Source organism: Phyllopteryx taeniolatus, chromosome 17, assembly GCF_024500385.1.
Source record: "Phyllopteryx taeniolatus isolate TA_2022b chromosome 17, UOR_Ptae_1.2, whole genome shotgun sequence".
NCBI classification, from domain to species: Eukaryota; Metazoa; Chordata; class Actinopteri; order Syngnathiformes; family Syngnathidae; genus Phyllopteryx; species Phyllopteryx taeniolatus.
The window spans coordinates 17,205,609-17,219,407 of record NC_084518.1 but is presented as its reverse complement, the minus strand read 5'-3'; the positions used below and the strand labels follow the sequence as shown (position 1 = coordinate 17,219,407).

General features: G+C 40.7%; 1 protein-coding gene across 4 annotated transcripts in view; it reads right to left on the bottom strand.

Moving 5' to 3' along the window:
• gria4b (glutamate receptor, ionotropic, AMPA 4b) overlaps positions 1–2,196 on the bottom strand; it is an 89,842-nt gene extending 87,646 nt beyond the window's left edge. For all 4 annotated transcript variants that reach the window (XR_009785295.1, XM_061752871.1, XM_061752873.1 and 1 more), the window contains exon 1: positions 1,819–2,196. Coding sequence is in view for 3 of the 4 variants with exons in the window: in XM_061752871.1 (XP_061608855.1) it covers positions 1,819–1,909 (91 nt within the window). In the remaining variant the exon portion in view is untranslated. The remainder of the gene's footprint in view (positions 1–1,818) is intronic.
• Between the last annotated feature and the right edge of the window lie 11,603 nt (positions 2,197–13,799).

Genomic DNA, 13,799 nt, shown 5'->3' with positions numbered 1-13,799 from the left:
TTGAATGAACCTAACCTGCATATTTTGGGAATGTGGGAGGAAGCCAGAGTACCCAGAAAACAGAGAGTTGAACCTGGAACTTTTCAAAGGGAGGCAGACGTGATCAACACTATTACATCATGCTGCCAACTACTGAATGATGTCCACCGCAATGAAACGGACAGAACGAGGAAAAATAGCACTCCATAATATTGTACATCAGTGATTTTCAAAGTGTGGTACAAGTACCACTGGTGGGACGCGGGCACCCTCTAGGGGTCAGCGAATGAATCACTGCCCTAGTACAGTTCAGTTGTATTTAACTTTTCAGTTTAATAACGTTTGAAATAAATCTTGCACAACTGTTTGTTTTTAAATATTTATTGAGGTACAATTTTAACTTTCTTTCTGCAATAAAGTTGAACTTAATAATTACATAAATACATTTATTCCTTTTCCTATATTTAAGCACAGTGTTAATTTTCAAACTGCATAATGTTACAATAGCTTACAATAAGTTTAGCTATACTTTTTAGGACGAAAACCCAATTTTTGGTGAACACTTGGGCCTACAAAGCTGCCATTTTATTGTTGGTCATTATGGTGGTGCATGGAGAGCAATTTTTTTTTTTTAGGTGGCACCAGGGGCGTCACTAGGTTTTGACATTTGGGGTGGCTTTAGGGGGGGGGGGGGGGCTGATGCTAATATTTATCGCCTAAAATTAATTCTCAAAGAGGGGAATTATGACAATATTTGTTTAGGGGGTTTGTAGATCAGTTTGACGGGGGCTTGGACTATGAACCATCACCACTAATGCATATTACCAAACTTCTTTTTTTTTGGGGGGGGGGGGGGGGGGGGGCTTGAGAAGTTTTTAGGGGGACTGAAGCCCCCGCTAAAATAGGCATAAGGAGGCCACTGGTGTAAAAAGTTTGAGAACCACTGTTGTACATAAAATGACATGAATAGAATTAAAAAGAATTAAACCGTTGCGCCGTTGTGTTCAATCTGTCGCTTAAAGGGTGAACGCACCACAACGTAGATGCTATTTAGCGTTAGTATAAAGTTGGCAGACTGAAAGGCTAGGCTATGTGGGTGTTTTAAATACATAAGGTGTAATTCTCCTTGTTCCATGTTTAGTTTGCCAGTAAACATCCGCCGCGAGTGGCAAGAAACAGCTTGAAGCCTCTTTTTTTTTTTTGGAATTGTCCACTAATTGTATCAGCCAGAGTCACTGCAGCTGCCACCCTACATCGCTCGTATCTCAAGTCTGCACTCTCAAGTCAAAGCGAGAAAAATTAAAATCAATTGAATGACGGCTCGTATCTTAAAAGCCAGCTAGTTGATTCATACGTATCTCCAGTCACCGCTGTCTATCACAGAGTACTGGATCAAACGCATACGGCCCGCCAACCGTAGGTTCCCCCACCCCTGCTTTAAACGAACGCAAGTCATTGGACGAATTCTGCCAATCTCCGTGGAGTTTGATTGCAATGCACACGCGCACATTCCGTGCACATGCAGGCTTGCATGGTGAAAAAGGCAGTCACTCTGCTGCAGTGCGCTGATGGGATGCACACTATCTCGCCTCGACGCACGCGCGTGCACACAAGGAGGAAGTGTGTGCTTAAGCATGCACGTCAAGATTTGTGAGCACACGTCCAAGAAAATGTGTTGGAATCAAAATGAAAGACTCTTGACAGGACGTCCGCGCGCATTCATCCATCCGTTTACTCGCGGTCCGTTCTTGGGATTCCAAATAACAATAACAATAATCATCATCATAAAAAAAGAAAAAAGAAATAAATGAAAAGCAGTCGAGTATTCCTCGCACTTACCGATCTGGACGCTGCTGGGGAAAGCAGCCAGCGACAGTCCCCACAAGCCCCAAAATATCAACAAAAGCCAGCGGCGAGAAGAAATCCTCATTTTGTGGCGCTTACAAACTGATTGGAGACATTTGAAGCAGCGGCTTCTCGTTTAACAGCCCGCGGGGCAGGAGCAACATCTACATGTAAAGACAGAAATCATCATTTAAAGAAAAAGAAATAAAACAAAACAAACAGAGTGACGGATGGAAAGCATTTAAACATCCATGTCTGGCTTTCTTTTTTTTTTTTCTTCCTGCCCCCTTCTTCTTGTTCCGTTTTTGGACCGTCAAAACTGCGTCCAGTCCGGCGCTGGAGCTTTGCGCACAGCGCCACCAAAATGAGGAAGAGGAGGGAGGAGAGGCGAGGAAGAGGATGGAGGGGGGGGGGGGGGGGGGGGGGGGTGAACATCAGCCAGAGGCTGCAAGTGAGTCTGGATGCGGCTGCAGTCGCACACACACACACACACATGCGCCTTTTTCCCTTTTCAGCGCAGGTGGGGCGTCTGCCACTTACAACTTAAACAATTTCCCCCCCCCCCCCTGCCATACTAACACTACATTTATGTTAAAAAGAATGTATACAATTTTTAAATCTATATTTATTTTTCATCATTTTATTTTAGATTCATTTCAATTATTTTTTCTCATTTCTAATGAGACATATTTATAAAGGGTATGCCCCCCCCCCCACCCCCAAAATGTACTCGTTGATTGCTCATTGCATTAAATGCATTAAATTAAAAAAACAATGTGCTTCAGAGGTTCTAAATACCGCGCCATTGGACACCACTTGGATTCCGTAAGGGTTCAATAATGGTTTTCTTTCTTTTTGACGATAGGTTTACATATAGCACCCATGATATATGAACCTCTAAAGTACTAATATCCAAGAATCATTTGGTTCTCATGCTGTATAGAACCACTCAATAATGGTCAGTTCTATAGAGAACCGCAGTGAATGGGTGCTAAATAGTACCCAAAAGCGGTTAGCGTGCAAAGCCAAACAATTGCATTTGGGTACGATGTCGAACTTCAATTTTTTTTTTTTAGAGTGTATTGTTTAAAACAAATGGAATGTGAAACCAGAAGTCAAAGAATATTGCGACACACAAATATTTAAGTATGCAACTACTGTTCAATGTATGTTAAGAGATTTGGTTGGGGGTGAGTTTCATATCTTTTAAAAATTGCAATTTCAGGACAGATTGTCTGCCAAAATCTAAACAATAAACCCATTCAGCAAGAAACCTGCAGTAGACACTTTTCTGGGCCAGAAAGTGTTGCGGTGGGTCACATCTGACCCCCCCCCCTGGCCTTGACTTTGACACCTGTGGTTTAGGCTAATTGTTCTTTTAGAACATTAAATATTGCTATTCTTCATTTTGACCAATTGGACTTTTCTATGTCAATAAACACCAAAATCAAAACATATAAGGCAGCGCAGCGAAGTAGTGGTTAGCACGTCCGCCTCACAGTTCCTAAGCTGAGGGATCGTTTCAGTCGGACGACGAGTGCTCTATCTAAAATGGATATTGATTGATATTCTTTCAGCATGTAACAATTAATATTTTATGAATCTAATGAGAAGAGGAGCTACTTTTAGTAACGGCATTGCTTTGATGTCTGTGCAATTAATGGAATACATTTAAGGAAATGTCCGTATCCTCTCAGGAGAAACCGTTGCAAGGTTTTGTGCCAAGGTCCAAAAGAGAATCATTTGCATACTAACTTCATACTCCGTCTCACGTAGAAACATTTTCTAAGGAGATCAATAGAGCGGCCCATCGAGCAGCCGAGACATGCTCATCTGTTGATACTTAATCGCAAAAGCGTCAATATTCTAATCCTCCTGCAGCTTCTTAAAATTAAAAACAAGACAATACCCTTTAGGGGTGCAATTTGTCATTTAGGTGGTGCCCTCAAAGTTTCTGTTTTTGTACTTTGATACTTGATTTTTTTTTTTTTTGTCCCCTTACGGCCTTAAAGTCTGAATGAGTTGTGTGTTTGCGTAATGGACCACGGCCATAACTCCGGTGCTGAGCAGATGGGAATCCCACGCAGGTTTTCCCAGCTCACGTTAGGGCCGACTGTCGTGTTGCTCAGCGACTCTTTGGGAAGGAATCCCGTCCACGCACACACATATATATATATATATATATATATATATATATACACACACACACAGTGTTGTTGTCATTGTAAATGAGTGTCTGCAGCTTTCTCGGATGTAAAAAAAAAAAGTATAAAGAGATAGTACTTTATTGGGAAACGGTACCCTGTAAGCGGATAAATCAAACCTTTGAGCTTAAAAGCCTCTAACAAGTAACAGTTTTCCAAATAGCTTCCAATTTAAGCAAAAAGGAGGCCGGTTACATCACGTTTTGGACATTTAGAATCAGCTCGAGTAAGCTTGCACAATGTATTAGACATCTTATTAAAACTGTATGATGAAAGATACATCGCCTTGTGATGCAACGATTCCATTTTAAAGCATTTAGTGAGGAACTGGGGTCAGAAAAGGAGATCTGAGTGCATCTAACGCCAGCTAATGTGCACTTAATGTTCCATAGGCCTTTCTTTTGATGGGTTTCATCCATAGCTGGAGTGGAGCTTGAACGTCCTCTGTCATGGCTGAGAGCCAGGGTCTTCCCTCTGGCTGGTGGCCGAATAGCAGCAGTGGAAGCTTTTGCCAGGAGTGAGAAGGTGCTCAAAAATGACGTTTCCATGAAATGGGTAAAGACAAAGAGGGTCTTTTCTGCTGTCCTTTATTTATAATTTGGACTCCCCATTTTTTGAATTCTTGTGTCTCAGCCGGTAGAGTGGGTTCGTTCACTGACCACCGGGTTGATGGTCCGAAACTCAATTGCCTTACCGGGTCAAACAAAGGAAATTATAGAAAGGGTCGCGTTTTTATATACCGTTTGTTAGGGGGAAACATGGCATTAGTGGTACACATTCTACAGATGCAAACTAAGGGCATCAGAATCCCACTTCTGACACAATTTGCCTTGGAGGTCTGAGGATCAGTACCCTCAACCTGGATTTGAACAAGGAGCCTTTCACATGGAAGCCAGATCGCATGAACAACCCTAGTGACCGCACACTCCATCTCACTGGCTCTTCCACATTCAAGGTAATGGCGAACAATCCCACTTCTGACACCGTATTTGTGACAGACGTCTGAGAATAAGTACCCTAAAACTGGCTTTGGCATAGTTGCCAGATTATGTACACATCACCAGTGATGGCACACGCCATCCTACACTTTCCAGAGGCAGGGTAACGGCTAACCATCCCACTTCTGACACCATACTTGCCAAAGAGATCAGAGAAGGAGTAGCCTCTACCTGGATTTGACCAAAACGCCTTTGACATGCTCGCCATATTAGATCACACAAACCCAGTGATGGCACAGACCACCGTACGCTTTCCACGCGGAAACCGCTAACCAGCGCACTCCTGACACCAAATTTCTAGAACCCTCAACCCGGATGAGAACTATTGGATTGAAAAAAATCTGTATACTGGCCGTGAACACCAAAGAGCCAGCCACTTTGGCATGGTTGTTAGGTCGTTTCTGTAACGCTATGCAGGTTATTAGAGATACTTTCACCAAGGATAAGCGGGCCCAAAGTCCGGCGTAGGTTCTAAGTGGGGAGTTAGAGAAAGCAGACTGTTTGTATCATCCGCTCCACATAAATAATCAATGACTAAATCAAACATCAAATGGAACGGCTGAGGTCTGGGGAAGGCAGAGAGGAGGACGTTCCGGGGCGATAAGCAGCCTCGGAGTAAGGAATGACAGTGAGAGCGGTCGAGGGCGAAGCGAGGAGGGCACAGTGTGGAAAAAAAAAAAAATGAGAGAAATGGAAAGCGACAACAGGAGACAGAGGGGATCTGAGCCCCGCAGCGGGCCCTGGGAGAAGCTCAGCCAGGCGGACTCTCGGGACGAGCAATTCTGAGGAGGCAGACACTCTTCATCTGCTCCACCCGACATTGCCAAGCCATCCACGCCGCAGGTTGCTACCACAGGGGGAGGTGGTAACCTGATGTTATGTTCTTCAACAAACTCGCCTGTCCCATAAACAATTCGAAGAATTAAAGTCCGCATCTCAAGTAGACATGCGTGGGACAGGCTCTCTGTTTGACCTCCGCAGTGTGCGCAGGAGCTAATTAATTACACAAGTATTCGCCTCGTGATTGATCGGCATGCAATTATAACAAAGCGATCCCGTCATCAAAATGCCGACGCGCTTTAGCAGCCACGTCCTCTAAAATTGCCCAAACAATGAAAACTGCTTGAACATTTATATTTTTCTGCACTTTTTTGACAGTGTAGGTAGGGAAATTCTCCATATATGGAAAGAAAGTCCACAGCAGGAGGAAGTCTAGATATGACCATTTTAGGTAAAACTCCAATTGAGCTCACTGATACATCATATTATATGTACTGTACATTACACATCTAATAGCGTCTTAAAAATCACTTACTAACCCGCTGTCATTTTTTGCAATGCTTTTCCTTCTAGAACCAACAGTGCGCCCGTCTGCTAACAAATATCTATGCGGTAAACGTGGGCAGTGGTCAAATGGTTCCGGGTGGCACAAATACGCTTTTATTATTACTTTTTTTGCATTTTTTGCATTGACCAATTCTTGTGGTCGACTTAGCTGAGTTAGCCGATTTTTTTTCACAGCCCTAATAGTGATACAAGTGAAACCGATTTTGACTCAAGGGTACCAAATACGGTTCCTTTCATTGAGGACTTTGCCCATGAAACACTTTGAATGTGGACTCTCAAATATTAATTTGACATCCATTCAGACCCAAACCAAATTATGCTCACAGCCACTAGGGGGATGTCAACAAGGGTTCTGTGGAAAAGCCATGATAAGCTGTACTATATGAACCGGTGTTAACCAAATCCTCAATTAATTTCTTTGGCAGTTTTGCTCAGAGACAGTATTTGACGTATCTGACAGTATCTAGCGATTCAACTGAAGCCGTGATAAGGTGATGGAAAAGTGTGACACCAACCAGGACTCCAACGTAGCCAAGCTGGCAAGAAATGAGCTCGGTAAATTATTTACATGCCCCTGGCTCGCTGCTGTGGGCAAAGAGTTGTATTCATTTCCCCCCCCCCACAAAGTTACTCATCATTTCATAATAGTAGCAAACGCTCTGTCAGTCTGGTTAAAGCTACAGTGTGCAGGACGTTATCAAGGTGCAATCCCGATGACGAAAGGCAAACGTCACCCACTCTTTTTCTTGGGCTATAATAAGACAGCCAGATTTTTTTGTATGCAAGCTTAGTTTATACCATTAAGGAATCCCCACAGTGCGTGCTGAATGAGCTGGCAATAAAAGCTATTTGAATAGGGATTTCCTGAGAAGGCAACAGAAAACACTATCCTCTCTGAAATTCGGAAACGCACAGGCAGCCAGCGGAGGGAGACCAGGATTGGAGGTATATGCTCCCTCCTGCGTGCTCCAGTTAAGAGGCGAGCAGCAGCATTTTAAGACAACCGGAGACGTTGAAGGTAGAACTGGTTGACTCCAAAAGTATTCCAGCCAAGATGTAAAAAAGTCATGGATTAGTATTTCCGAGTGCCAACTTTCCAATGAAACAGAGTTTTATGTAGGGCACACCTAAAACACAATACGTGACCATCTGTCTCTCTCTTAAAGCTATTAGGCAAATGAAAGTGTATTATCTTGATGAAGGTCATATTTCTCATCCGCTCTTATACTGAATGTTACTGTAGTGTCATCATTTTAGGTGAAGGCCAAGTGGAACACACTTCAGAAGCACTCACCCCTCAGGACAGAGTGTATGTGTGTTGTTTTACACTGTGTGTGCATGTAGGGTATGTGTGTATGTGGCATCACACGAATAGCATTGTGCTCCCGTGTGCCGTTTGTGATCTCGGCAGAGGCTGCGGGCGGGATTACTCGGAGATGGAAGTGGCAAACCGCGCTGCCGTTTGCTGATAAATACTCTTTTCTTCTTCTTGCCGCCAACACCCCCCCCCCCCCACCATATATATACTGTCACACACATACTTGCTTTATGCAGCACTGCAGCCTGTTTACTTCTCACCATCTCCCCTTGTCAATCCTCCAAAAAACAATTAAGTCCAATACGAATACGGTTGAACAGATTAGTCGACTTTACTACTCCGCATCGACGTTTAACGCTTGAAGTCGACTAATCGCTAATCACGTGTTTTTAGCATTTCGTCTTTCAATTGGTCAACTCGTCCGTCTCCTGACGTCGCTGGACTATGACACAAACGTCAGTGTATACGGCTGTATGGATGCTACAAGCGAATGGAAATACCTTACCAAAAACGAGACTGGTAGCAAGTCTATCCTCGAATATAACAAAAGCATAAAAGCAGTGTCGTAAAGTGATAAGTGTCAACATTTTGTGAAAGTTAAAATAACTTCTTTTTCTTTTTGAACTAAATGTGTTTATATCCTAATGCATAAAGTCTATTTTTGTTGCATTGGATAAGAAAAAAGGCACATAAAAAATATTATAAAACAATTGTCTTGTAAATATCACTTACAGTACATTGCAGACATATTTTACTTTGTTTTCTTATTATTTGAAAGAGTTCCAAAGTGTCTTTACATGTCTGTGATGGTTTTGTCAAAATACCCCAAGGATTAAAAAGAATGATATCACACTTGACTCCTTCTTTATTGAGCTTGGCTAAAGCCCCTGTTTTTAGGGGGCGGTCCTGTCTCATGCAAATGAGCCCCTGAAACTTGAGTCTAAAAGAATGTGTGTTGTGCAGAAGAAAGAAAAAAAAAGGCATTGCATGGATTGTATTTTCCCTCGCGGAGGCAGGATTTCATGACTAAACTGCTGGATTAAATTTGTCAATTAGTGTGCTGATTCATGCATGTGGTCCATGCAGCGGTCACTTCGCCAGACACAAATTGAGTCCAATTCAAACCTCACTGATTTATTCACCTCCTCCTTTTCCCCGCCTTGTGCTCAATCATGAATACAAAATGTGTTGTGACCTCTGCGCTCGCCTCCATTCTCACAGTAGAGGTGAGGAGGAGAGCTAAAACGAAGAAGAAGAAAAAAAAAAAAAAAAAAAAGTGCTGGCGGTTATCAGCTGAATCACACGGCGGTGAGTCATCACGTACGCACACAAGCTGACCAATAAGAACAACAACAGAAGCTGATGACTTTTACAAATAGGTCAATTACTTGTGTGCTACCACCGTTTGCCTACATAAGCTCGGTGCTCCATCTCATGCAGTCGTGCTCATTTGAAATCACTTTCACTGTTTGCAGTTTTATTGCTTTAAGTACTTTCTTAGGGTGTCCTGGAAAGCGCTATAGAACTCTTATTATTATTAATAAATATTCACGCAATTCCAAGTACTGTATCTAGTTCATATTGAAAAACCTTTAAAAACCAACATTATTATTGTTGTTGGCTTTCATTTTTATAAACATCTGTGTATGACGGATGTTAATTCAAAATTTTGTCAGTTTTAATGCACATGCATAAGAATTTATCACTACATTTTATTATTATTAATTTATTTATTTATTAAACGTTCTTAGACACACTGAACACATTTCTAAGCATTCTGTGTTTACATTTTTGGTTTTTTTTGCTTTGATATTTTTATTTTATTTTCGTAGGAAATATTTGGTGTATGAGGGATGTTTAATATTTTCCATTTTTGTCAGATGTTTAATGCATGTGTGTAAGAACTAGTCATAACAGTATTATTTATAAAATAGAGCGAGGCTTGAAATTAAATTACGTTACAAAATAATTCAAAGGTTTTAGTTTCTCAGACAGATTTAAGAATTTTCCTTGGCATTATTTTTTATTATTAATAGAAATTCTGATACCTATGAAGGTGTGCAATATGGCGGTGATCCAAATTATGTTATTATTAGTAATAGCACCAGTATTAGTAGTAGTGGACACATTTAAGAATTTTCATCTTTATTTTTTATTTCATTATTAGTGTTACATTACTCTAACTATTATTATTGCTAGAAGTTGTAGTAGTAGCATCATGATTATTGTATATAATTTGGGTAACTATGAAGGTGTACAATGTGGCACTGATCCAAATTGTGATTGTTGAGCTTGTGTATTTTTATAAATACTCAGTTTAATACAACTTTTGGTGAATGAGTGCCGTTTCAAATGTTTAAAAAAAATAGTCGCAGCCAGTAATATTTTTGTAATATTTAGGTTACTATCAGAGCTATGATACACTACAGTTGTACGCCACTGCAAAATACCGTACTAATACAATATATACTGCAGTATCGTACAGGCGAGTAGACCCCTCAAATTTTAGTAAATATTTTTATTATATATTTTTTAAGGGGACAGCGCTGAAGAAATAACCCTTCTTCTACAATGTAAAGTAGTCAGTGTACAGCTTATACGACAGCGTAAATTTAGAGTCCCCTCAAAATAACTATATATAACATAAAGCCATTAATGTCTAAACGGCTGACAACAAAAGTGAGTACACTCCCAAGTGAAAATGTTCAAATTGGGCCTATGTCAATATTTACAAAAGTGTGTGGGGTGTACTCGCTTTTTGTGACATACAGAATACATGTGCATGTAATTAATACCTCTTGGCAGTGTCAATCAAAAGTGCACTGCGGCGGTTTTCACACTGTATAGACATATACTGTAAAGCGTTCACACGATATACGCTCTTCCCCCTGTGACTCGCTTTTGTGCTGACAGCACAAATGGCTGTCGTGATTAAAGGCGCTGTCACGCGCCTGTCAAGAGACGCCGCTTCCTCTCTCCTCTTGCCCTCTTCTAATTTCTCGCTTCTGGCACGCAGACGCCACGATGGCGAAGGCGCTCCATGGGAACGGGAATGGGGCCAGAAAGTAGGCGGAGGAGGCCGTTCAGATGCGATTGGGAGCTGAGGCGATGCTTTGACGTCATCTGTCATGCGGGTTGATAATCAAAGATCAATGATTTTCAATTCATTTTCCTTGTAATGTTTGTGGAAATTGAATTGGTCTGTGCTAAGGGTCAAACTCGGGCCACCATTTTGATATTTATTTCATTTGACTGCAATTTTAGTATTTCTACTTTACACTCTTTTGTGTGCATATTTTGATCGTGTGTGACTTATGTACATATGAACCAGCACTCTGACTTCCGAATCAAATAAATGAAGTGATGACTTAATTGAATAAAATAAATTAAGTTCCATAGTTTGTAGAAAAATTGCAAAAACAAAAAATCTGAAAATATGTGAAACTGTTAACAACCAATAATGAGTTTTACTGCCACCTCCAGGACTGGAGTGGAACACTATCAACTTGGGATGGTCTGAATTTATGCATTTTTGTTAGACTTCTTCTCCGCCTGTTTTATGTTGTTGTTGTTGGTTTTTTTTTGCTTGAAATTTCAGGTAGAATTTTGAGTTTTTTTATCCAAACGTATTGGGGCAAGGAAAAATCACAACATTTTTAGCACAAACGTAGGAGTTTGGTCAAAGAGCGAAACGGCACCAATGCAATTTAGGACTGTCCGAAGTGCTAAACGTTGCTTATTGTTTTATTGTTTTTTTTTTAAGCGTTTGCTATTCCATCAGTTTTACTTTGTCAATAGTGTTCAAACTCATGTGCCTGAGTAGCCTCTGCAACATTTGCACAATCGACATTGTCCCAGATTATCGCACTTCTCGTCACTTCTAGTAAACTGCATACATTTCTTGAAGCCCCGGCACCCTTTACACAATGGTCATTGCACCGGACTATTGTTCTATTAGTCATTTCAAACTGCTCTAATGGCTAGAGGACTCTGCATCTTTTTGCACGATTGTCAAAAAAAAACTTTGACAATTTGCGTATTTAAGCATATTAGCAGGATTACACAAAAGAAACAACAAAAAAAGACAATGGAATTCAGTCATGTCTGGACGGGCAGCCGAGTGTTCCTTCTGGCAAGCTCTCCAATTTTAGAGTACGTTCATTCACATTAACTCTTGCCAATTAGACCGTTTCACACATCGCAAAGTGATTTTCCACGCTTTATTTAGGCTACTTCCCGCAGCAGCGTATTCAAATAACAGCGGCCGACAGGCACTAAATTGAGAGCCGCGCCATTTTCCTCTAATTAAACGCTACTATTTTGTTCCAGAGCGCCTTCGACAAACACGGCACACAAAGGTAAGGTCAAATTAACAAGTGGAGTATAGTATAAACAAGTGAATACAAAAAAATTCTATTAGGCATCTAATTCAATAACGCAAGCTTAAACATCCATCTCAGAGCAGTCTGTTTACATTTGTTAGACCTTGTCAAGGGAATACTTATATACAAATACCTCGATCACAGGCAATTATTTTCTTTCAAATGCAAAAGGAACCATAGGGTGATATTTGTGTACATATTATTTAGACTGTGTGTTAATCATGGCAAAGCAACAGGCGGACTCAGTCCAGCCAATCAGATACCTAGAAAAAGTCATTTTCGGAAAAGGCGCTATACACACGATGCATTTGCAAATTTCCCCATTGTGCGAATAATAAAGGGTATCTTACCTTACAATAGCAAAAAGGGTAGACAATGGGTAATGGGATTCATAGTGACCCTAATGGAAGTGGAATTACAACTGATATACAATAAATATGGCAACAAAAGAATATAACTTACAAACATATTGGCTTATGTAAGAAATAAATCTATTTTTAATAAATGACTAAATGTATTTTAAGGAGCTGTAACATGCAAAATATTGAAATAATTTAAAAATCCAGAGAATAATAATTACTTGGATGAATTTCAAATATTTAAAAAATGAATTCAATGCAATCACACAGTAAAAAAAATTAAATCACAAACATTAAATATATAGATTTTTTTACAAATACAAAAACCACGCCAATTAAAAATAACAAAACATTACAAAATTAATATTTTTTTCTGTTGTGTGAACTTTTACCTTTTGAACATTTGATACTTTATCCCCCGAAATAGTCTTAGAAAGCAAAATGACACTGGTTCAACCTCTGCAATTTTTCTTCTTTTTAAGCAGTTTTATGGTGTTTTATATACCTAAGGTGTCGATTTACACTTTTGCTTCACCGGCACAAAATTGCATACTGTATACAGTATTTGGTTTGTTAAGATTTCAAGTCAGAAGAGGATAATAGACAACAATACTACTGTATTTTTCTGTCATACTCTTATTTGAAAATGGTGTGTGGAAAGCACTACAACAGTGAAGCATTTTAAAGGGGACATATTTTGCCAAACCAACTTTTTCCTTACCGTATTTGGGATGTAATACCGTCACTTTGGTGCCTCGGTAAACGTGAAATATGAATTGAAATCGTCTGAGCTCCAGACGTTTTTCTGCCCAAAGGCCTGAAATCAGATCATTCGAATTTCTCGAGCGTATCTACGTCACTCGCGAAGATGTCTGCCTACCCTTCCTGCTCCCGAGCCAGCGCTGTCAACATAACAAACACGTGTGCTCTCAAAAGGGGGTCTTTTACACGGAGGCAACCAATCAGAGGAAAGGGGGCGGTCTTAGCCCAATATGGACAAAGCGGATACAAAACTGGCTCAAGTCCATGTGAGAGAGTCACTCTATGGAGGTCTAAATAGCCGAAATACGGTTACGTTAAAGTGCAGCGTTATCTCCCACTGCAGTGTTCTCTTGCTCGGAAGTGTTTGAACACTGCACTGTCATTTTCTAAATCATTACTCCACCAGTGAAGGGTAGAACACACATCGGGTCACTTTCCAGCACATTATCCTCTCTGGCATGCACGCCAAAGGTCTTCTCACTTGTAGGAGAACATCAACTCATAGCTGCTCCGCTATTACAGCGGCACCTCCAAAATCAGACGCCTCAAGAGTGTTTTGCTTTTTCTTTGGCTTTTTGGGGGTGATGCCATTACAGAGACGCACC